Genomic DNA, 24,881 nt, shown 5'->3' with positions numbered 1-24,881 from the left:
TACTTTCCCTTTTAGTACACGAGCCCATCTCTTTTCCTTATATTTTATCCATACAAATACCCCTTATTTACAAAAAAAATTACATTTAATTCAATCTTAACCACTTATTTTAGGGATCTTTTCTTTACAAATTATCCATTTTATTAAAACCCGTGCTCAAAGAATGTGTCCCATTAACGGAGGGAATAAATCATAAGATCAATGAGATGAATGAGATTGAATTTTATTTTACATACTACCTATACTTAATTACTATAGGTTGCCTCCTATATTAAATTTTAACAAATACTCCGTATTCCTATTATTTGGGACCAAACAAATTACCTTTTTTTAAAAAATATTAGTGGATATTAAAATATACTTTCTTCGTCCACCAAAAAAATATATTAGTATTTATTTTATTAATTTGATCCGCGCGTTCACACAAATTATAACCATTTCATATTTCTATTTTTGTAAGTATACATCTCACTAATTATAACTTTAATATTGCTCTTTATTTACTAATATTATGATTATCGGTCTCATCACTCAATCAAATTAGTCAATTTAAAATTACAATAAAAGTGATCATAACCTTATTCTATCTATACAATCTATTTAATTATAATCTTTAATATTAGCCTTTATTTAACAATAGTATCATTATTAAATCGTAACTCAACCAAATTAATTAATATATTATTATAATAAAAAAATGATTTTATTAATTATTCTATTCACAACACTCATCAATTTAAAACTCATGTGAGTATTATAGGGTATTTTTTTGGTGGAAGTAGGGGAATATTAAATATTGTTATAATCAAAATTACACGTGCCTATCATTCTTGAAGATAAATAACGACAGCTTCTTCCTTCACCTTTGTTGTTTCTCTTCACTACTCTTCCACTTCCCTAACAAATAACTCTACGTTTTCTGAAAAATTATCTCATAGTTTATCAATCTTATCACATGAGCATCGCCTTATCTCATCAGCAATGGATAGTTTCACTCTCAGAACTACCGCCAATTCCACCACTTTCTCTGCTATTCAATTCTTTCCGCAACCCGTTTCTCATGCCAAGAAATTCGGAATTCTGAATTTCCCTTGCAGAAAACCCAGAAAATTCTGGGTTTCTGCATCAAAAGATGAACCGCAGCTTGACGAGTGGGATAAGATGGAGCTTAAATTTGGTCGAATGATTGGGGAAGACCCCAAAATCACTTTAGCCAAGGTGCCTTTAGCTTACTCTTTTTTCCTTCCTGGATATGTACTTTTAGAAGGCTTAAAGGTTGAAACTTTGGAATATTCTATGTATATGTATTATACTGGGGTTTCTGATTAATTGAGGGAATCTCCATTGATGATTTAAAGGATTGTGATAATTATTTACTAATTGCGTTTAGAGTGTTTGTTATGCACAACTTTTGGCTTTTGATGTTGCTTGCATTGGTAATTGAAGGAAGATAGATAGTGTTACCTTGCTACTTTTTTTTCTTTTTTAATTTTTAATGATTTTTTGTTGATTACTTTGGTTGGGAACTGAAGAGTTAAAACATGCTTACATTTCTTGTAGATGCCACAACATATGAAGTGGTGTAGCATCTACCCTCCATGAGTATCTGTTTGTTTTTTTGTATATTGGATTAATGCTTTACTTTGAAGGAGAGACATTATTTACCTATAAGTGGCTTCTAATTAGCTGTAGAAATCTGCATCGAACTAGTCTTTGTACTCGGATATTGGATTTTTCCAGTTAATCACAGCTTTATGATGCATGTTCTTTATGATTTATGAAGAATCACAACATATACTCTGTTATTTTCGTAATTTTTGAGCTTTCTCTGTTAATCTTGAAATATATGTTGAAGAGTTCTGCATTGTCATGTACTCTTTCGGTTGCTGCATTTTTTTACTTTGTTATAATTTTTCAGATAATGGGTAGAAAATCAAATCCAGATGTGTCTTATTTGGAAATTGAGAAGTTATTAGATAAGAAGAAGGGGAGTGCATTGGATGAAAACGTAGAGGAGGTCCCATGTGATTTGCCTGATCAAAAGAGGTCAGTGAAATCCGTGCAAGGGCTAAATTTGGTCCGACCTGTATTAAAGAAAGGAGCCAAGTTCGAAGAAACTGCCAAACCTGTGGAAAAAAGTGCTAAAAGTTCTATCCGCCCAATTAAAAAGGCTTCAGAAGAGACTAAAAGCAGCGTTCCTGATGTTATCTTGCGAAAACCACGATCATTTAATGAGGATGATGGTGCGAGTGGATCCACAAGGTTCGGAATGAGGCCAAACTTATCACTGAGAATGGGAAAGGAGCCCCAGAAAGAGAGGTTTAGTGATATTACATTGTTAAGGAAACCTGAACCTATGACATCCAAATCTGAAGTTGGAGAAGAGAACAGCCGTCAAGATTCTTTTGATGGTAGTTACAGGAGTTCATCTACTGAAGGAAGAGGTTCTGCCCCTCTTCTAAAAAAGCCAGAGCTGTTGAAGCTCAATTCAAATGCAGAAGCAGAACATGATTCGTCAAACGAGGATACCAAACTTAGCTCCAGTGCCCCTCTTCTAAAAAAGCCAGAGCAGTTGCAGCTCAATTCAAATGCGGAAGCAGAACATGATTCTCCAAAAGAGGATACCGAACTTAGCTCCAGTAGTATTTTCACCGAGAATAAGTCGGATGTTTCCAACTCAGATAATCGGCAAGTGACTACCAATGACATCAATCAGAACCAGTTCCATGAAACCAGCCAAGAAGAATCTGCTTCAGATGAGGGGTTGGGAAAAGGTAATTTGATTAGCCTTTAGTTGAGCATTCTGTGTAATAAAATCATATTTTTGTGGTGTATTGAAGTATAAAACTACACAGTTTAATTAAATGTCTCGGTGCTTTTTCAAGAATTGCAGGCTGATATGCGGTATGGTGGGCAAACATTCAGTTCTGATGAACTTTCTAGAAGTATCGCTGCATCTATGGATACTATGCTTATAGGCAAACCAGAAAGGTAGTGCAATCTGTCTAATTCTCCGTTGGGTCTTTAAAATGCTGCTAGATACGGTTTTTCATAAAGTTTATCTTTCTACTGCTTGAATATACTGCTCTTGTGTTGCTGTGATACTATGCTATAGATTAGATCCCGCTGTTAAACCAGCAAATCAGAAAATTAGAAATGAGGTGGTTCCTATAAATCCTGACAGCTTGGGTAATCCATTAGAGCTGGAGAACTTCATTGCAACATCACCTATTAAGGTTAGCTACCATCTTTAGTCAATACTTAATTCCAAATTGTTACATTTGGAATCTGATTGTTGCCTACTCATCTAGGAACGGGAGGATGATGACTGGACGAGAGCAGAACAGCTGGTTAAGACTGGAGAAAGAGAAGAAGTGGAATTGATCAGCGCCAGTACTAGAGGATTCGTTGTGGGTTAACTTGTTATTCTAGTCTTATTGGTATTCATAGTGCCGATACTCGTAGTTCAGCTATAACTATTTTAGTTTTATATTTTGCTTACAGGTCTCATTTGGTTCCTTGATTGGTTTTCTACCATATCGCAACCTTGCTGCTAGGTGGAAATTCTTAGCTTTCGAGTCTTGGTTAAGAAGAAAAGGTTTAGATCCATCTCTTTACCGGCAGAACCTGGGCATAATTGGAAAATATGAAGCTACTAGCGCGATGGATGCCTCTGAGTCGGTGAAAAGTTCAGAAATTGGTAGTAAGACTGATGTAGCATTGACACCAGATATGAAGCTGGAGGATCTTCTTATGCTCTATGACCAAGAGAAGCTTAAATTCTTGTCGTCCTTTGTTGGTCAGGTTTGGATGACGAGATTTCAAGCCAAATAGCTTCTTCTTTAATTTTTATTACTTTTTACCCAATGCCCCCCTGCACTTGCAGAGAATCTATGTGGGAGTAGTATTGGCTGACAGAAATTCTCGGAGGCTAATATTTTCAATAAAACCAAAAGAGAAGGAAGAATTAGTTGAAAAGAAGAGAGATCTCATGGTAAGATTTTGAAAAAGTTCCCAACAATTTTAAATTCCTATATAGTGTGCAAGTCTGCTTGATTCATTGCCCAACTTAATGTCCTGAACCTTTATATGTTACTGTGTTGCAGGCACGGCTGAGTGTTGGAGATGTAGTCAAGTGCTGCATTAAAAAGATTACATACTTTGGTGTCTTTGTTGAGGTAAATAAAGTGTTTTATTTGCGCGAGGGGTGAAGATTCTGTCCATTTGGTCGGTTTTAACTAGTTTTTCAATCAAACTTAATCGAATTAGCATTTTAAACTTCCCATCTGAACCAAATTACTGTTATTACCTGATTGAAGTTTATTATGGCTGTTTCACATATTCAAGAACTACGAGTAAATCAAAACCGATAAAGACTTTAATTAAGTATTGATTTATTCAGTTATTTTTATTTTTGTATAAAATTAAACCAAAGAATCAAAAACTGAATTTTGTTAATTATAAAAACTGATGGATCGGACCAAATTTGTGTCATAACTTAGGTTAAGTTTGGTTTTCAGTTTTGTACTCGCTTTTAATATACACCCATGATCTTCTCTAGCTTTGACTGTGTAATGGTAACTTTGCAGCTTCAAAACGATTAGCTGTTGAAACAACTAAAGGTCTATTACACGTCATCTTCATGACTTATGGATATTTTATGATTGTTGAATATCTTTACCTAGGTTGAAGGGGTTTCTGCACTTATTCACCAGACAGAAGTTTCTTGGGACGCCACTTTGGATCCTGCATCGTACTTCAAAGTTGGCCAGGTATGTTGTGTGAAAAACTAAGTCGCGATCCTTCACGTGCATTCTACTTGAAATCTGACCCCCTTTTTTTATCATACTTCTTTTGAATGCAGATTGTCGATGCCAAAGTCCATCAATTGGATTTTTTGCTGGAACGTATATTTCTGTCATTAAAGGAAATAATGGTAATTACTATACTTTGTCAATGTCACTTTGCCTTTGAAAGTTTCTTACTAGTGAGAATAACCTTCTCTTTTCTCGTGGCAGCCGGATCCCCTGATGGAGACCCTGGAGGCAGTGGTTGCTGATCATAATACTTTCGATTGTAAACTCGAAGAAGCTCAGGCAGATTCCGAGGTTACATCCTTATTTTTTAACACTAGCAATTTCTAACTGCCCTTTGCATCTTCACCACGTGAAGTTCATTATTCTGAAACTATGTAGTGGGCCGAGGTTGAGTTGCTGATGAAAGAATTGAGGCAGTTTGACGGAATCCAGTCTGTGTCAAAAGGACGGTACTTTGTGAGCCCGGGTTTGGCACCTACTTTTCAGGTGAAGTTAATCAAGTTGATCAGAAAAAGCTATTAAATGGATAAATGTTGGTCTAATATGATGGAAACTATGAGTTTCCTCTTGCCTTTTCTTCGTTGCAAATACTATTATCCTTTTAGGGGGCCGTTTACTTTGGGTGATAGATTGAATAGATAAAAATAATATAGGCTTATATACTGCATATTTTGATGATTGAGTAATTATGAGCTCGGGTTTGGCACCTACTTATGTATTGTCAATCTAGTGATCAATACAAGATGGAAAATTATGAAGCTTTCACATTCGAATGATTGACTTGTTATGTTGGAGATGGTTGATATGTGAGCTTATTATGCAGGTTTATATGGCCTCTATGTTCGAAAATCAGTACAAAATGCTTGCTCGAGCTGGAAATCGAGTACAGGAGGTTAGAAATCTTGTTTCAGTATCATTAGAGGAACAAAACTTTATCCAAGAGAATATTGGATGTTACTCCTATTTCGTTAATTACTTGATTTTGCTATAACAAGACGACAATCGAATGAGAAAACATGTGTGCATGATTTGCACAGGTAATGGTGCAAACTTCTCTGAGCAAAGAGGAGCTGAAATCTGTTATCCTGACATGCACCAACAGGGTGGCATGAACCATGAAGACGACGACGTCTCTCTACAGATCCTGCTGACCACTTCTTGAAATATTGAGGTTAGAAATCTTACATTCTTGAATGTAAAGACATAACCATAACTTTGCAATGTGGTTGTAGTTTGTTAGGCTTTTCCCCGTTGTAAATCTTTCTCATATAAATTTTGCTCGCTTATAAAGTAAATTCTATCCATTTAATGTATGCAAACATTTGATCATTTATAGAGGTGCTTATGTTTCCAGATAATTGTCGATGTAACATTGCATATAATGAAGAAGGTGGAACTAAATAGGCTTAATTGCACCAAATATCACCAACTTCGCCCGAATTTCATTTTTCCCATAATTTTAAAAAATTCCATTTTTTTATCACAGATTGAATTAGTCGTTCATTTTTCCCACGATTTTTAGCTCGAGTGACCGGAAAGTTGACATGGCGCTGATGTAGATTTAAATTTACACCTAACATTGATGTGGAATATATATTAATTTAAAATTACTTAAATAACAAAATCACACACACTCTCTCTCTCTCTCTCTTGCGGTTTCTCCCTCCCGTTCCATCTCCCTCATAAATTTAAGGCGGCGGCGTCAACCCTTTCTCTCCAGCAGCGGCTCGGCGACTCTTCCTTTCCAGCGGCAGCAGCGGCGCTGACTTCCTCCAGTGGGCGCGACTTCCTCCAGCGGCAGGCTAGTAGCGCGGCAACCCTTCCTCCATCGGCGGCTGCTTCGCAGCTTCAGAGCCCCTCAGCCCTTGGTTTTTACACTTCAGCGACAACGGCGCGTTCCTCCGACGCGACTTCGGAGTGAAGAACGAAAAAAAAAAGAAAAATTATGGGAAAAATGGAATTCGGGCAAAGTTCATGATATTTGTTGTAATAATAATAATAATAAAAAAAAACACAACCTTTTCAATCGTCGGAGTGGAACGTGTGTGGCGTGTGCCGGTGAGCCACATCAGCGCCACGTCGACTCCAATCTGAGGGAAAAATGAACTACTAATTCAATTTGTGATAAAAAAAAATTTTTGAATTTTTTTAAAATTATGGGAAAAATGGAATTCGGGTAAAGTTGGTGATATTTGGTGCAATTAACCCAACTAATTAAGCCTTTGAGCAAATGACTGATGACTGCATTTGAAATTTTTTTTGATTAATTTCATTAAGATGATATAATAAAATTATGCATATGTAGGAGTTTCTAAACCATATATTAAATTAAAATGTTCTAGTATCACAAATGAGAAACTCAAAAGGGCAAAAAATGTAAAAAATCAAAAGGAAAAAAAATGAGAAACTCAAAAGGGCAAAAAATGAAAAAATAAAAATAAAAATGGGTGAGAAACTCAAAAGGGCAAAAAATGAAAAAAAAAATAAAAATGGGATGAGAGAGGCTCGAACTCTCGACCTCAGGATCACTCAACATAGCTATGAGACCTACGCGCTAGCCAACTGCGCCACCATCCCATGTGTTTTATAATTTATCCATTTTATAAATCTTTTGTAATTGGATAGTCAATTATTTACACAATTCATCTTCTTTTGCTACATAAAGACGATTGTTAAAAAAAGAATATAATGGTTCCCAAGAGGACACCAAGCGGTGCGACCTCCTGTATGTGAACAGTGAGGTCCCGGGTTCAAATCTTAGTGCTCTCTCTCCCCAACTCCCCAAGTAAAAAAAATAAAAGAATACACCGAAAAATTATAGCGAACAAGTGAAGATTTTTAAAATATACTCCCTCCGTTCCTCTACTCCTACTCAATTCGCTTTGCTTAACTTTTTCGACACAATTATTATATAAAGTGTTACGGATCATTTGTTTGAAGTTTATTCATAGAATTATACTTCCTTCGTTAGCGATATCATTTCCATTTTGTAGATGACACGAATTTTAAGAAAATTACGAATAGTAATAGATCTTATTATGAGTGGAGTTTGTGTCTCACTATTATTGTGAGTGAAGTTTGTGGACCCTGCTACTATAAATGAAAGTAAAAATAATATTGTGGACGAACCAAAATAGCAAAAGTGAAAACGATATCGTTGACAAAGAAAATAATATAAATAATACTCCATACTTAGTCTTTTATCATCTCACTAAATCTTTTTTCATATCTTAATCACTTAATTTTTTTACAAATTCTCTTATCATATCAAACCACATATATAGGTGGTGTGGTGAGACGGATCGGGTCGGCGCTAGGGCGCGGATCTAGGTGCAAGTCGCGGATCTGGGCCGAATAACTAAAAGTAATTATTATTATTATGATAAAATAACAATTGACATGAAGAAAAATAATATTTTTGAGACATTATCTTTTGAGTACCATTTTGATATAGTCATTGTGAACAGTAAAATATAATATTTGGTCACCAGTCTGAAAAACACAAATTTTGGTCATTTTTTGCGTTTTAAGACTGTTTTGCCCTTAATTAGGGCGGATCGGATTCGGGTTTGCGCGGATTAGGCACACTTGGCACTGTTAGTGCCGAAAGTACAACAGGAAAAAAAAAATCTAAGTAAATTGGTACTTTTGGCACTATTAATGTCAATAGTGCCATGTACGAATGGTACTAGTGACCATACGAGAGAGTATATGGCACTAATATGGCCATAAGTACCATTCGTGCAGCACCCTAAATGGATAATCTAAATCCTAAATGGGGAATCTAAACCTTAAATAGATAATCTAAACTCTAAATGAATAATCTAAACCCTAAGGAGAAGTATTCAAAATGGCCGTATAACTGCACTCATCTATATAAGGCATGACAGTGTATCAGCACAAGTATATGACAGTATTGACACTAATATGGTCACTAGTACCATTCGTACATGGCACTATTGGCACTAATAGTGCCAAGTGGTCACTAGTACCATTCGTGCATCACATTATTGGCACTAATAGTACCAAAAATACCAATTTACTTAGATTTTTTTTTTCAGTTGATATTTTTGGCACTAATAGTACCAAGTGTGTCTAACCCGTACGCAAACTCGAATCCGATCAGCTTTAATTTAAGGGCAAACCAATCTTAAAAACGTAAAAAATGGTCAAATTTTGTATTTTTCAAATCAATGACCAAAATTTGTATGTCCTTCAAAATGGTCATGCGAATGTATTGTTTCTTATTTTTTTATATCAATAATTATTTTTTGTTACAATAATAATTATTTGACCAAAATAAATACACAGTCGTCGCGCCCTTCACTCTATGCCTACGCCCTCCGCTATTCTACCAGTTATGACTGATTGAAAAAAATGAATCATTCAAAATAAACATTATTATTATGCTGAGAAGTACTCCCTCCGTCCGCCAAGATTATGTAAAAATTACTATATTTGGCGTCCGCCAAGATTATGTCACTTTCCTTTTATGGCAATGGTCCCACCATCCTCTTTAATATTTTATCCTTACTAACACTCTTTATTTACAAAAAACCCACTCAAAATTCAATCTCAACCACACATCTCATAAAGTGGTGGGACCATTTCTCCACTACATCAAAATCATCACCAATTTTATTAAATCTCGTGCCCAAGCAATTTTACATAATTTTGGCGGACGGAGGGAGTAATAATTAAAATGATAATAATTAAAATGATGCCATTATAAAAAAAAGCAAACACAAACTCAGAATTAATAATTTGTCGTTATGCACTATAATTAATCGAATTTTCCAGGCTAATTCGTTATTTTTGATTAGTTAGTTTTCCTGGCAAAAATTCTTGGAACAATCGATCACTCATCTACCCCCAAGGCAAACGGCCGCCGCCGCATGCTTCTAATCTACCACCCACCACCACTGCCAAGCTGTATATTCATTGAATAAGTGGAAGGAACGGTCACAATAGTAAATCTCTTCCGGTCGCCGCCGACTGCATATTTATTGATTCCAATTTGTCGCAATCCCTTTCATCTCATACCCTAACAAGCAATCCCCTTCTCCCCCACCCCCACCGCTCTGAAATATCATATGAGTGGCACTCTCCAGGTTATTGAATAGCATGCTTTTGTTTTGCTTCGAGCTCAAACCGTTCGCGGCCAAAGAAGCCTGACTTGAGCTTGATCTCATGCAAAATCTAAATGAGTCAAGCAAGAGCTTGTAATTATTCGGTTACACTCCGCATCATACATAATATAATTGCTCTTTCTCTTTGCAAAATATAATTGAATGTTGGGTCCATATGTCTCAAACATGAATGTAGCTGCAATTGATCCATCTCATCTTCTTATCCAACTGGAGGGTATTTTGGAATCTGACCCTCTCATGTAAGCTTGCTGACGATACTCATTTTCATTGTGTTTTCTTATAATTGAACAAGCTAAATAATGATATTTTGATCCAGAAATTCTTCAAGTTTGCTGAGTGTGAGAAAATTCCCCTATTTTGTGGTTGCACCACTAGCTAGTTGTTTGTGTTAAAGACGTTCTAAATCATCATTACATGTGTAATCTACTTGATGGTGTTCTGATATGAATTTAATCATGTAGATATGATTTTCTGTGCGTTCCATTATTTCTTCTCTCATTAGGAGATTTACTTGTAATGTGATTAGTACTGATTCAACTTACCTGTGATGTGATTAATATTTCTCTCTTTTTGGTGGCAGTGATGAAGTTGGGTTCATTCATCCAACACAGTTTTCTTTTTTTAGTGAAGATGTCCATAGTTCTACTTCCTTGTCATCTGTGGCTGATGGATCTTTCCTAGAGGATGAAACCAGTAAATCAGAATCAACACTCTATAATAGTTCTGATACTTGCTTTTGGCATAATGAGCATAAGTTGGGTATCTCTACCCTTGTTCTTGTTCAACTATATAAAGCAGCTAAAGATGCATTCATGGTTTCTCATAGACGATGCAGAATGTTGAGCAATTCTCAATGTAAGAAGGATGAAAAACTAGATGAAAATGCATCAGTGTGTGCAACGTCTTTCTTAGACATTGCTGAATTTGAAGTTATGAGACATAGCAAGGCACTTCTTCTACTAAGCTCGGATTTTGGCACTGCATGGAATTCCAGGTACATTCATGCCCCAGTTTTTCCGCATATGCTTTACTATGTCCATCTGGTCGCGAAGACCTTCACTAGTGATGGGCATTACTCTGAACATATTTCAAACTTCTATTTAGTCGGCTGAATCCCGAAGTGATATTTAGAAAGGGTATAAGAAATTCGGGGGGCTGTTGTACACTAGATAAAAGTTATACCTGGTGTAAGTGGTAGAATTATTCAAAACATTCGCTGGAAGGCTATGTATATTTTCTACTTTTTTTAACTCATAATCTTGCCTAGTACACCCCTTCAGAATACAGAATGATGAACTTGTGGCTTATACTGACTTGAATATTGTGCTAGTCTTTCTTGTTTTGTCCAGGGATGTCTGACAAATGTCCATGTCCAGTGTCAAGGGTCCGTCTTACTAAACTTAGGGTAAAAAATATTTTTCTTCTTAAATTAACTTTTTAAATCTTCCTAAGTATAAAAATATAACCCCAAGCTTTGTAACTTACTGGTATTCCTCCCCTTTGTAGGGGTGAGAGACTCAAGTATGAATCCCAATCCTTTTATCTCCCAACTCCAAAAGAAGTGTAAAAAATGTATGTATCTGATGGACACCAGGATATTAGAATAGTTATTAGATCCGTTAAGAACAGAAGATATGGTTCACTTATTAATTGTCCGAATTACTGTATGAATTCTCATCTTGATTGCCATTTTTTAAATCTACTCAGTAGAGCTGTTGAGTTTCGGAGCTTATCTTAAAGACTTTATCTCAGTTTTGTGAACACCTAGACAGTGCTGTGCTGGGATTTTCTTTTGGATGGTTCTCTTAAGTTAAGTCACGAACCCGGTCCCATTGATGTCTGCATACTTCATAAATTTGCTCAATGAAACTATTTATGAAACTATTAAATAGATATGAGATCATTCTGAAAAAACTTCTTCCTTCGTACTCCTTGGAGTTCTAATGCTTAACAACAGATTTGAAGTTCGATGTTAACTTCATTTGTAGACTCCTATTCATCAACTACCACTTGATAATGATATTAAAACTTTCTCTTATATTTTCCTTTCCTAGGAAGTTAATTGTGTCAAAGAAGCAACTCTTGCCGATGTTTATGGATGAACTACTTTTATCAGCTTTGGTTCTATCCTATTCACCAAAAAGTGAACGTGCTTGGAGCCACAGGTAATATACACTATGAACCAATGAATTCTATGTGGAATGTGTATGAATTCATTGTGAAATTGCATGAATTCAAAATTGAAATTTCGCTCCCTTCGGGATTCGAGGTGAGGACCATGAATTCATCCAAGAAAGTGATGAACCCATCGTAGATCTTCATGATCTAAGGGTTGAAAACGGTTCATACTTTATATTTTAAACTGGGTTTCCACACACACACACACGCGCACACACACACACACACACACACATACACATATTATATTATGGATGGTAAAGGATAAAATACATGAATAAGAGATAACATATCCTGAACATAAATATACATGTATACAAGATCCGACCATCTCTTGTTCATGTATTTCATGTATAGTAATTATTCACAACCTGACTATTTCTTGTTTATGTATTTTATGTGTTTGTTCATGGTTCTCAGTCCTCACGAAAGGATGTGATTCTTACTTGAACCTAACCCTATATATAATTGATGTGTTTGTGCCTAGTTGTCGGCTCTCACCAAAAGATGTGATTTTCACTGGATTGCAAGGTAGGCGTTTAATGAGAACCTTTAAATAAATGAAAATGGAGAACTATTTTCAGAATGTGATCGTGAAAAGCTATGGTGGATGCATCATTTTAATGGATGGGGTTCGAATCTTAGAGGGAGTGATTTTTTTTTTTTTTTTTCATTTTTACCAAACGCAGTTAATTTCACGGCGGATGCAATAACATTGCTCATCAATGTAGTGTTCTCAATTCTCATTTTAAATTGTGATTTTTACGATAACCAACCCCTATATATATATATATATATATATTATAGAGAGAGAGAGAGAGAGAGAAAGAGAATGGATCAAATGAGAATGACTTATCTTTCTTGAGAAATAAGAATACATGAGCAAACACCTAAAATCCCTAAAATACATTGATTTGTTCATCTAGGGTTCATGGATTTTTGGTGTTTGCTCATGTATTCTCATTTATTACAAAAGATAGTAATTCTCATTTGATCCATTATCACTCTATCTCGCTATAAAATATTATGCTATATATTACTCCCTCCGTCCCATAATAAGTGGCCACATTCTTTTCGGCACGGAGATTAAGAAATGAAGTGTTATGTTTTAATTGAATGGGGCCCATCAAAATTATTGAGTTAATTAAAATAATTTCTTCCTCTTTTCACTCTCTCCCTCCCTAGTTCTTCCTGCCGCCGCCACTGGACGGCGGAGCCGTCGCCGGAGGCCGGCGGCTCTGCCTCCCCTCTCACCTTTCACCTTGGACCTCTTCCTCCTCCCTCATCTCTCGTTCCCCGTCGACCTCTCTCCCTCTCCCTTATCTCTCGCCTCTCCTCGCCGCGCCAAGCCGCGGCCGCGCCCCCTCCTCTGGCGACAACAACCAGATCTGAAACAACCAGAAATCACCACCACCACCACCAGCAACAACCACCAAATCACCACCACCACCACCAGCAACAACCAGAAACAACCAGAAATCCCCTCTCCTCTGCCAACAACAACCACCACCACCAGAAATCAAAAACTAGATCTGAAAGAGAATAGAGGGAGAGAGGGAGGACGACGACCTCAAATCGGCACACAGGATGCGCCGACCTCGCCCAAATCGGCACAGGCGAGCCCTAGCCCCCAAATCGGCGCACGACCGGAGAAGAAGAGAGAGGCGGCGAGCTTCGAATCCCCCAAATCGGCGCACGACCGAAGAAGAAGAGAGAGGCGGCAAGAGAGAGGCGGCGAGCTTCGAATCCCCCAAATCGGCGCACGACCGGAGAAGAAGAGAGAGGCGGCGAGCTTCGAATCCCCCAAATCGCCCAAGGATGCGACAGTGAGAGGCGGCGGCGGCGGCGGCGATGGGGGTGGCATCCCGCCGGAGAAGAAGAGAGAGGGGCGGTTGCTTATAGTGTGACAGACGATAGGGTGTATATGTTGATTTTAAACATAATTTAGGGTTTAATTAGTAACTTAATTAATGATCTTAATTAAGTTAAATTATTTCCATTTTTAGAAAGTAGCCACTTATAGTGGGACAGACGAAAAAGGAAATGTGGCCACTTATTATGGGACGGAGGGAGTATCCACTTTCATTTTTCCGTGCAACTACCCATAGTTACACACTTAAGAAGATATGGAATGCATGTGATGACTGGTGCTTCCCATGCTAAGTGTCTTGTGTTATGCTATTTAGGTATTCTCTGAACTTGCTTCTGTGTGGTCTCTCTGGTAGGAGGTGGGTGATCAAGATGATAGCTGGAAAGTGTGCAAATCTACCAGAGATTGTTGAAAGAGAATCTGAGTTAGTGAAAAAAATAGTAGAGGTTTAATTCTTTTCTAGGACTGTGAAGCCATATATATACAACTATTCGGTCATTATCAAAATTGAATTGATGCATTTGCTGAAATAAAGGCCACTTTGTAATGGTTCCTGTCATTCATGTGTAGTACTCTGTCTGCTTGTGTTTTTAAAGCGTGATGTGAAAATTTTGTGTATATAATTTTTTTTTCACAAATTGTAGGGTTAGAGCCTATAGTTTGACCTAGTTCTAGTTTGAATGATGCCCATGCAGTTTTGTGGATAGCTTTAGGTATCAGTCTGCTTAATCTTCTAATTTAGAGGGTGTTTGGCTAAGCTTATTTTAAGGAGCTTATAAGCTCTTGGAGCTTATAAGATGTTTCAAGAAGATATTTTAAGAGCTTATAAGACGTAGTTTCTTAAGAGCTTATAAGTTGTCAAAGTATTGCTAGAGAGATAATTTTTAGTTGGTGAGAGAAAATCTTTGTTAGAGAGAGAAAATTGAAGAAAAATAAAATTAGAATGATGTATGATGCAATTAAAAAATCATAATTGAGTTATTTTTGTAAAATGATTGTTTCTTATAACAAAATGAGAAAATAAGTTGGGATAAAGGAACTTAGAGGGTGTTTGGCTAAGCTTATTTTAAAGAGCTTATAAGCTCTTGGAGCCTATAAGATGTTTTACAAGCTTATAAGATGTGGTTTCTTAAGAGCTTATAGGTTGTCAAAGTGTTTGGGTAATTGAGCTTATAAGCTAGATAGAGAATTTTTAGTTAGTGAGATAAAATATTTGTTAGAGAGAGAAAATTGAAGAAAAATGAAATTAAAATGATATATGATGAAAATAAAAATCATAGTTGCATTATTTTTGTAAAATGAGTGTTGCTTATAAGAAAATGAGAAAATATGTTGGGGTAGAGCAACTTATTTTTCGAAGAGATTATAAGCTCTTTAGGAGCTTATTTTGCAAAAAACTTTGAAGTAGCTTCTAAGCTCCTAAACAAACAGCCTATAAGTTGTTTTAAAGAGCTTATACTCAGCCAAACACCCTCTTATTTTTTTGGGAGTATATAAGCTCTTAGAGCTTAATTTTACAGCTTATAAGCTCTTTAGAAGCTTATTTTGTCAAAAACTTTGAAGGAGCTTATAAGCTGTTTTAAAGAGCTTATAAGCTCAGCCAAACACCCTCTTAAATAATCTCACACAGGAGACAATTCAAAGATGTTCAATGTGAAAGCAGCCATTATGGTGACGGGTAAAATTAGGAACCTTTATTTGTGTCAGTCCACCAAATTTAGCGTGCTACTGATTACACACATAAGCTAGTATTCCTAGAATTAGGTCAGAACTCTGTATTTAAGACCAATTTAGCCTTTAGCACTAGATCAAACTTTCTCCCTCTTCAAGTGAACATCTTTTGAAACATACTGGGGACTTGCATAATTTGGCCTGTCAAAATATTTTTATTTCTTTCTTAAAACTCTATTAAGCTCACTGTTATTTTATCTGATGGAGTAATACCTATTTGGAAACCTAATATTGGAAGTATGGTTCCTCATAAGTACAAGGATTCCTGATTAAGCAGAAGCATCCTGGATTTTATTCAAGTGCTTGTTGCACAATTTTCACAGTATCTTACAAGTAACAGCCATTTCCATTATCTTTGAATCACTAGAGATTTGACCACAACAATGACATATAGATCCTGTGCTTGCTGTTGACACAATTTGTCTTGTGGGTTGATTTTTCTGGCTCTCTCAGTTTTTTGTGTTCATGAAGTGTTTCTGTCTGTGCAATGCAAATTCTTTCCAGCAAAGCACGATGTACTTCGTCCTTGAGAAAGTCATTGTATGGAGTTGTAAAGATTTTTTTTTCCTTCTCTGTTTCTCTCACTTACTCTATTTGTATCTGCTCGAAAATTTTCAATGTGACCACCAACTGCACTTTCTGTAATTTTAAAAACATAAGTATAATTGGATTTGCTTATTTGCTGAACTGTTTGATCGCATGCAGTAACCTCTACTCATGATTTCGTTCATATAATTCCAAATCAATCCACAGCTTGAGAATATTATCATATTTGAAAGCACATATTCTGGCCTATGCTATGCTTAGATGGATCAACTTTTTAACCAGAACACAATCATCTGATAATCCCACAAATTGAGCACATTATTTCAAATGCTATCACATAATCCTGGCATAATGAGCATTCATGAATGGAACTATATTTATATATATAGATATTTATTTTGTCACAGAACTCTAAGATGAACTACCGTGCTTGGAATCACCGCTGTTGGTTGGTTTCCTACATGTCGGAGTCACAGGTCAGTTTAAAGTTAAAGGCCCTATCACTGTGCCCGGATCCTCCCTCTTGTTAGACCAATTTTTTTACACTGCTGTGGAGGAATAACATTGATGTGCACCATTTTGGCCAGCAATAACATCATTTCTAATACCATCTTCATTTATACAGAATATATTTACTCTCCCTGCTTTGCATTATCCAATTTGGGTCTAGTATCAATTCTGTCTTCGTAACACTTTTTCGTTCTTTGTCCAGGTACTACGTGAGCTGCTCAGTTCCAGAGATTGGGCTGCACTTCATGTTGCTGATAACTCTTGTTTCCACTTCCGAGCTGTAAGTTTGAAAATCTATGCCAAGTATGCCCACCATTCTAACTGCAGGAGCAGGTTTTATGATAACAAATGTTCGTTTTGGTTGGGTTATGTCTGGCTAGAATATTAGTCTTTTTATGCATGCTTGGATCAAGATTATGAATTTGCTGGTTTCCTTGGATTAACAATCTTGTGAAAATAGTGAATGACACAACATAATGGTATTGTTTACCAAAGTCCCTTGTGATTTCCCGAACCTAACATGTGTTTTTGGTAAAATATTTCTATAAGTGATGAAAGATAGAGAAAAGCAGCCAGCACTTTCATCATGATGATGGCATGCTAATATGTAAAGTGACGACATTGTGATTAAAGATAAGCGACCTTGCTATTTCTTTGACTCTAGGTTAAGGAAGTTGTCTGTGTCTTAAGATTGTTGTGATGGATAAAGGTTATCTTTGATTGACATGACGGGTATTACCAAGTCATGCATATCTCTTCCGAGGCTATACATATCATAGTTTCCCACATTGTATTACCTGTACAGGTGGTAGATCCATCAAAGTAAGAGTTTGTCTACTTGCATCTAGTTGATTGAGACTTCAACCATGCCTTCTGGTCTCTCCCTCACTTGAACTTCCCATAGAAGAACAATATTAGAAAAATAGCATGTTCTATTTTGAATTGTGATAATCTTTGCAAAATACAACTTCACACACGACATAATATTTCTTCTTATTTCAGCGGTTACTGGTCCAGATGATAGAGAATTCACAGCTTAACAAGGATTCAGATGGTTTGTCAGATGGAGAACTTCATAAAATATGGAAGGTTTGGTCTTGCATTTGTTTTAATCATTTGAAATGCTAGAGAATTGGCAAGGATTTTTTTTTTTTTTTTTTCATGGGATATGGCTTACTGTCCAAAATTATGATCCTGCCTATAATGAGAGGGGGTTTGCATCTTGTGCATCCATCAAGCTCATGTATCTGAAACATAACAATGATATATTAGCTTATGTGCAGAAAGTAATTCATGAACTTATCTACTATATTTCTACACTTAATCTTACGCCAGGTAGAGATAATTATCAACCAGATTACCATAACATACTGATATTTTCTTCTCATATGTCTGTTTGATGATTGAGGTAATATTTGGTAAATTTGCAGCAATAACTACTCTTCGTTGTTGTCAGACAGTTTGACAGTTTGCTTCGTGTCCTTGTATTTGTGGCATATATTTCTTGGCATGAAAGGAGCATCCGGGAGATTTCTCCCATTCTTTTGTTGCAAGCAATCCTGAAGAAGTTTGATTAGTAACAAGAACAAGAAGAAATATATAAGTTTTATAGTTATTTTTTGAAATAAGTCTGATGTGCTTCGATATGTCTACTGAAAGTTGTGAGGAAGATTCTTTAATATATGGAATATTTGGGTCAAGAGAACTAGAAAAGTCGTCTTTAGTCCTAGGTGTTAACTTAGGATTATCTACCTGCTTATACAGTGATCACCATAACCCAATTTTCTCTAATATTGGGCAATGAATGTATATCAGGAGGAGCTAGACTGGGATGCAATGTTGATAAGGCAGTACGTGGGAAGAGAGGTATGCAGTCACTACAGTATTCTGAAATAAAGCACATCATAAGAATAAGAACATAAACTTTTGATCAAGTATGGCTTACACAAGACACGAATGAGGAGATTGGTATAATTAAATTAAAAAAAGGTACAAATGGCATGATGATAGGAATTGAATGACATATCATGTGATTTCCTTTACCTGGAGTTTTAGTAGCCTGTTTCTTGTATCTATCAACAAACAAGTCATTTCTTATTAGACAATAACTCAGGTGGTCTCATCTTTCTTCATATTGAAATTAATTAATAGTTATTAACATACTTTTCCATCTTGAATTTTCATGTATGGTTATTCAAGTCTCTATGGCTTCATCGTCGCTTCCTGTCACTGTTATGGATGAAACATTTAGCTGTTGATGACCAGAGTAACATGTTTATCAAAGATGAAATAATGCTATTCCAATCCTGCACAATTATCCCTGATAATGAATATGGGGACTATCAAGCACAAGCAACCTTTTCGGCTACCTACATTACTTGGCTTGCAAAGGTACACTAATTTTTTACTGTTCTTGAATACGACTCTCTGTCACCTCGTTATTATACTTACTCACACTCCTACTATTTTTAGCAAATGCCCGTGTCTTTTGGTGTTGTGCTTCAAGAAAGCTCGCAGCTTGAGGCGGTGAAGCTATTACTCGACCAAGCTGAGAAGAGCTTCCTTTGGGGTTACTAAAATTCTTGGTGAGGTAGCGAGACAGTTTTCCGTGCCATTAGAATTTCACACACCAAAATTCGGGGCTCGTCACTTGTTTTTTGTAAATGTTTGAAAGTTGGGTGTTAATTTACATGCTGAGATGGTTGGTATGTAGAGAAGGAATGAGGTAGGAACTGAGTGAACCTAGAAATAGAATGATAGTGAAACAAAACAAATACTAGAGTTCTTATGATTGTTGGTATCCACAAGTAAAGAGAGACATGAATGAAATCATTATTTTCAACATCTCCACTCTGCCTCGTTGGTGACTTTTTCTATGATGTCACCATAAAAGACAAAAAGCTTAATTAATAAAATAAATTAGAATTCATCAAAGAGTGACTTCCATGTGGCACCATTTCATTGGGTGCCATATATATATATATATAAAATGTTAAATATTAATTTTTAATAATTTAATTGTGATATAAAAAAATTACAAATTGAAACAAAAATTCTATATATTTGTAATTTAAATTTCCTATATGTATTTGTAATATGCTTTATGTATTTTTAATTTTATTTAACTCTTGTAATTTTCATTTTATGATGAAATAAATTTTGAATTTTAAAAATTATTTATTTTTTCTCTGTTTTTAAAATTTTATAAATACATTTAAAATTATTATGGCTAATACAAGAATAAAAATAAAATAAAATAGAAAAATATTTAGGTCATGTGAATGTCACTAATGGGAGTATAAATAAGATAAAGGTTGGGTTGTGTATATGGAAGAGAGAGAAATGAATATGTTAATTGAGGGATGTGTTGAGGGAAAGTCACTGATCTGATAGTCTTAGAGCTACCCCTTCCACAATAACGGGCTTTATAGATTTTTTAATTATATTTAAAAAAAATTGAATTAAAAAATAAATAAATATCGAATTTTAAAATAAAAAATTGCATTAATAAAAATAGAAAAAAAATTAAAATAATTAAAGATTACAATAAAAAGTAGAGGGGTTTCATATTTGACGTTTCACGTTCTCTTCCAACATTCAGTCATGCATTACTATTTGAGTCAAGCCCATTTGTCAATTGTCCATGGCTACAATTTGGACGTAGGCTATGTCGTGCTTTGTTTCGGAAATATTGTTGAGCTTATGTGCGACTTTTTTCATTATATTGACGTACTTCTCCTTGTCGTAGGAGGTAATTTGATAAAAAAAAAAATAGTCAAACAATTGAATACTCCCTCCGTCCCATAATAAGTGGCCACATTCTTTTCGGCACGGAGATTAAGAAATTGAGTGTTATATGTTTTAATAGAGTGTGGCCTACAATTGTTGACCAAATTAGTGAGTAATTGTTGACTTAATTAAAATAATTTTGGCATTTTTAGAAAGTGGCCTACAATTGTTGATCAAATTAGTGAGTAATTGTTGACTTAATTAAAATAAACTTTTGCCATTTTTAGAAAGCAGACACTTATAGTGGGACAGACGAAAAAGGAAATGTGGCCACTTATTATGGGACGGAGGGAGTACATGATTTTTGTTTACTTGGCGCATGTCCGACTTTTCTCCCTCTCGCGCCCCCATTCAATCCCCTGGGCTTGGCAACAAAAACTGAGGGGCTCTTCGGCACGCGACTCGAGTCCGTCCGGCGAGCCCCATTGGAGATACTCTAAGTGGACTTCTAATTTTTTGTTATATATTAAGATTATGGATGTCAATTCAGCTTGAAACCTGTGAATTGGTCTGAATGGACCGACAACCCGAGAGTGTTAGGGCTAAAAAAAATTAACCCGAGTAGCATGCGACCGAATAACCTGATAAGATTGACCCAAAAATAGCTCGAACCCTTTAGGACTGACCTAAAAACAATGTGTTCACGTGATTTTATGAATTATTTTCCAACTTCATTTTTGCTTAGGAAATTAATATATTTTTCTCCAAAGGTTTGTGAAATGCATTTTGATTCAATATTCAAAAGTTATACTCATTGTTTCACTTTTTGTGTTTTTAATCTAATACTTAACATAAACATTTAGATGTAAAAATTAGAAAATGATAATCATTTTAGAAAAATATATACATCCATATCCCTCTAAGAATTGCATATTGTGTAAGTTGATGTTGAAATATCACTTATTTATGTGTATATTTATTTGTTACAAATATAAATTATCAAGATAAATATATTAATTAAAATATATATATAAATTTTTTGAGCCCGACTAATATGACGAATTAGCCCAAAATTCAACAATTTAGTATCCACCCCCATAATATGTCTATGAAAAATACCCACCCCCTTACTAGGGGGTGGGTATTTTTCATAGACATATTATGGAAGTGGGTAGATTCCCCTATTAACACTTTAAAGTTTATCATTGAGAAATTGTAGCTTAAAATTTTTTTAACCCACATAATATTTGCATATTAATTCTAAAATATCAAATCAGTTTTAGAAACTCATCTACTTTTTTATCTAGTAATTACGTCGATAATAAATGAGATTTTAGAGGTGACGTGGCATTTTAGAATGCATGGACTATTGTGGATGAATATACATATGTAGCCTTGGTGTAGGTAGCCCTAAGAAAAGACCGTCACGATTCTCAAAAACAGAGGGTTCAAAGCATGTACCACAATTCAAAATGGCGGGAAACCCACTCACTCTCTCCTTCCAAATAAATCAAAAGGGAGATAACATTCACCCACATTCCAGAAAGTGCCTTTTCCGTTTGATTTCAAAATGCCACCAAAACGGAAACAGCCAACTCCCAGTGACACCGCCGCCCCGGTTGTCCGGAGGTCCGCCCGCCTCTCCAGCGCCGCCGTCACTCCACCTGCTTACCCAGAGCCGCCCAAGAAGAAGAAAATCAAGGCCGCCGCCGCCGCCAAGCAAGAAGCCGAGGCGGCGGCGTCCCCGAAAGCAGAAAGCATGAAGACCATCGTGATCGAGCACTGCAAGCAGTGCACCCAGTTCAAGATTAGGGCGATGAAGGTGAAGGAGGGGCTGGAGAAGGAGGTGGCCGGAGTCAACGTGGTGGTCAACCGGGAGAAGCCGAGGCGGGGCTGCTTCGAGATTCGCGAGGAAGGCGGGGAGGTTTTCGTCAGCCTGCTGGATATGAAGAGGCCCTTTCCGCCGCTCAAGGCGCTCGATATCGACAACCTCATTTCCAACATCGTTGCCAAGATCCGATGATTTTGATGGTTAGGGTTTTTGTTTTAAGCTTAGTTTTTGGGAATCTACATATGCTCTGCTTGCACAATTTTCCATTCTTGGTAATGGCTCTGCATCTTTCTTGGATGAACTACTTTTATTAATGCAATGCAACTGATTCCACATTTCTAACATATCATGATATTCATTCCATTTTCTTCAGCTCACCCTAAGTTGAAGGAATATTCCATTATGTGTAACATTCAGCTATTAAATGAATTTGGACAGGGTTTTCAGTATTCCTTGTTGGTTTGTAAAATCTATTCAAAATTTAATTACTCTAAAATTGCCTAGTGAGAGTGAAAAAGTGTTGTGTTCCGAGTGAACATTATTATTTGTAGTTTTGGGTAAATAAAATCAAGCAACATGTGGTTTTCGTATTGTTTTTCTCTCACTTAATTGTTAATACTATAAAACACAACCAAAATTAGAAGCATGTCATCAGATACAGTATGATTTCACCAATCAGAGTCGTAAACAAGTTTTTGAGGCACCAAGATTACGTTGCTCGTTTTCAACAAGCCTTGTGCTTCTGTTGACAATGTTCTTCAAATGGAAGAGCATTACTTCTATTTCTCTGCCCTCACCATATGAATATAGTTCAACTCTTCACTTGGGATTGACTGCAAAAGTTAAGTAAAATGAGAGCATCGAAACTTTGTGCCATTTTTACTTTCTTTCTGAATTGGATGAAACTATGTTTGTGTGTTGATTTATTGATGGAATGATATTAACATTGGCGGACTCCATTTTTCCTTTCTTTCTGAATCTGATGAAACAATATTTGTGTATTGGTCTATTGATAGAGTGATATTAACATTCACGGATCCATTTTTTCTTTCTTTCTGAATATGATGATTGATGAAACAATGTTTGTATGTTGGTCTATTCATTGAGTGATTAACATTGGCAGATCCCGGGTGGCTTGTTGAAGTCCCTCCCAAATTTTGAGTTTTTTAACACGAGTTTTAAGATGAGGTTGTTGAGTGTATATATTGGAAATGATAAAAATGTGTTTAGTGTCGTGTTGTTTTAATTTGTATTGTGAATATGTGAGTGGTGAAGATGTGAAAAATTAAATATAAATGAGATATTATATGAAAAAAAAGGTTTTTTGTGGGCGTCCTAGAGAGGAATTTTATGAAGTTTTATTGTTGATAGATGAAATATATATAAATACTAGAGAGAACATACTATATTGTTTTAATAATTGTAATTATCCAGTACTCTAATTGTTTAACATTTTATAATGAATTGTTACATTAGTTTGTTTAATTTATACTAGTATTACTTTTGTCTGTTTTTCTTTCTCAGTTAATTTTCAATGTTAAGTTTGAGTTAATCCTCTAGTTAAACTATGATTACGAACTATATAAATAATAAAAATTAATTTATTTTTGTAAAAGTTAGAACAATTTAAAAAAATATAGATATAATAGTTCTTTATGTATTTTCAATGTACTTGTTAAATCAATAAAAAGAGAATAACTATTTACTATAGTAAGAGAATGTGTTCTAATTCTAAATTAATTAAAATTCTACTTAGACATAAAAACAAATTGTACGGTCGACTAAAGAAATTTGGCACGAGAGCTATCGCCCCGCACAATATCTACAATCTCCAAACTTCAACAAGCTCAATACCCTAACGATAAATTTTGGATCCGTTCTTTGGTGATTTATCATTAATTAATGAGGTTAAAGGTTTTGGATTTCAGATCCGTGTCAATTTAATCTTCAAAATTAGTCGTTCTGAATTTGATGAAACGAATGAGGTCACTCTTTTCATGTCTAAATTAATTAAGTCGACTAATATAGAATTAGTTCTTGGTGGTTCTAATATGATGCTCTTTACAAAATACTGAATACTGTCGCATTTATTAGATAAAATATGAGATGTAACTTTTTTTTTTCAATAAAGAATCCATATTTTCTTTTTGAAGTTCTTGAGTAGGTTGAGTGAGTATCCTTTGAAAACACTAATAAAGCATCATATTCTCAACCGTAGACTTCAACCTTTTACGATTGTCACAATATTAAATATGAAAATATCCAATACTCACAAATATGAATTGCTACTTTGCTAGAGTTTCACGCCAATAAAAAATACTAGTATATATTCTTGCCAACAATCAAACACAACTCTTTAAATTTTTAAGCATTGACTTGTGATGCTTTAAAGTTCGAAGCCTAATAAAACTGCAAATTTCTTTTTATGAGCCTAATCATCGGTTTCATTCTGAGATTGGAGGATGTAAAACAATTAATGATTTCCCTAAATTTACAAACAAAATATTGTAAAATACGGA

The 24,881-nt window shown here is 35.5% G+C and overlaps 3 protein-coding genes and 1 non-coding gene across 8 annotated transcripts; 3 read left to right on the top strand and 1 right to left on the bottom strand.

The window, feature by feature from the left end:
- The first annotated feature begins 819 nt into the window (after positions 1 to 819).
- On the top strand, positions 820 to 6,175 carry LOC130985422 (uncharacterized). Of its 2 annotated transcripts, none has more exons than XM_057908392.1 (14): positions 820 to 1,218; positions 1,919 to 2,774; positions 2,886 to 2,991; positions 3,116 to 3,236; positions 3,312 to 3,410; positions 3,505 to 3,804; positions 3,887 to 3,994; positions 4,107 to 4,178; positions 4,686 to 4,772; positions 4,865 to 4,936; positions 5,019 to 5,108; positions 5,196 to 5,303; positions 5,641 to 5,709; positions 5,855 to 6,175. In XM_057908392.1, exons 1-14 carry the CDS (start codon positions 982 to 984, stop codon positions 5,927 to 5,929), a joined length of 2,400 nt encoding a protein of 799 aa, XP_057764375.1. In that variant the 5' UTR covers positions 820 to 981; the 3' UTR covers positions 5,930 to 6,175. The 2 variants fall into 2 exon arrangements, with proteins under 2 accessions (XP_057764375.1, XP_057764385.1); XM_057908402.1 differs by having other exon boundaries at positions 838 to 1,218; positions 3,185 to 3,236.
- Positions 6,176 to 7,307: 1,132 nt separating this feature from the next.
- Positions 7,308 to 7,394, bottom strand: TRNAM-CAU (transfer RNA methionine (anticodon CAU)). The gene is given in 2 exon segments: positions 7,308 to 7,343; positions 7,357 to 7,394. It is a non-coding gene; the product is annotated as a tRNA-Met (tRNA).
- A 2,193-nt stretch (positions 7,395 to 9,587) lies between these two features.
- On the top strand, positions 9,588 to 19,646 carry LOC130985396 (uncharacterized). Of its 4 annotated transcripts, none has more exons than XM_057908366.1 (10): positions 9,588 to 10,206; positions 10,548 to 10,961; positions 12,022 to 12,132; positions 14,371 to 14,461; positions 16,700 to 16,768; positions 17,005 to 17,082; positions 17,805 to 17,891; positions 18,618 to 18,668; positions 19,002 to 19,193; positions 19,275 to 19,646. In XM_057908366.1, the coding sequence occupies exons 1-10, from the start codon at positions 10,109 to 10,111 to the stop codon at positions 19,377 to 19,379; spliced, it is 1,296 nt and encodes a 431-aa protein (XP_057764349.1). In that variant the 5' UTR covers positions 9,588 to 10,108; the 3' UTR covers positions 19,380 to 19,646. The 4 variants fall into 4 exon arrangements, with proteins under 4 accessions (XP_057764349.1, XP_057764341.1, XP_057764364.1 ...); XM_057908358.1 differs by having other exon boundaries at positions 14,332 to 14,461; XM_057908381.1 differs by lacking the exon at positions 16,700 to 16,768.
- Positions 19,647 to 21,960: 2,314 nt separating this feature from the next.
- On the top strand, positions 21,961 to 22,706 carry LOC130985386 (uncharacterized). Its single transcript, XM_057908348.1, has one exon. The coding sequence runs from the start codon at positions 22,102 to 22,104 to the stop codon at positions 22,552 to 22,554; it is 453 nt and encodes a 150-aa protein (XP_057764331.1). The 5' UTR covers positions 21,961 to 22,101; the 3' UTR covers positions 22,555 to 22,706.
- Positions 22,707 to 24,881: the final 2,175 nt, after the last annotated feature.

Source organism: Salvia miltiorrhiza, chromosome 1, assembly GCF_028751815.1.
Source record: "Salvia miltiorrhiza cultivar Shanhuang (shh) chromosome 1, IMPLAD_Smil_shh, whole genome shotgun sequence".
NCBI classification, from domain to species: Eukaryota; Viridiplantae; Streptophyta; class Magnoliopsida; order Lamiales; family Lamiaceae; genus Salvia; species Salvia miltiorrhiza.
The sequence above is the reverse complement of the archived record's forward strand: the minus strand, read 5'-3'. Positions and strand labels throughout refer to the sequence as shown.

What these genes read in the sequence shown, in the direction of transcription:
- LOC130985422 (XM_057908392.1), top strand. Translation starts at nt 982, where the DNA reads ATGGATAGTTTCACTCTCAGAACTACCGCCAATTCCACCACTTTCTCT. An exon ending in ACTTTGGTGTCTTTGTTGAG is followed by an intron (nt 4,179 to 4,685) that starts GTAAATAAAGTG and finishes ATCTTTACCTAG; the next exon opens with GTTGAAGGGGTTTCTGCACT. An exon ending in CGTACTTCAAAGTTGGCCAG is followed by an intron (nt 4,773 to 4,864) that starts GTATGTTGTGTG and finishes TTTTGAATGCAG; the next exon opens with ATTGTCGATGCCAAAGTCCA.
- LOC130985396 (XM_057908358.1), top strand. Translation starts at nt 10,109, where the DNA reads ATGTTGGGTCCATATGTCTCAAACATGAATGTAGCTGCAATTGATCCA. An exon ending in TAGTGAAAAAAATAGTAGAG is followed by an intron (nt 14,462 to 16,699) that starts GTTTAATTCTTT and finishes ATTTTGTCACAG; the next exon opens with AACTCTAAGATGAACTACCG. An exon ending in ACATTACTTGGCTTGCAAAG is followed by an intron (nt 19,194 to 19,274) that starts GTACACTAATTT and finishes TACTATTTTTAG; the next exon opens with CAAATGCCCGTGTCTTTTGG.
- LOC130985386 (XM_057908348.1), top strand. Translation starts at nt 22,102, where the DNA reads ATGCCACCAAAACGGAAACAGCCAACTCCCAGTGACACCGCCGCCCCG.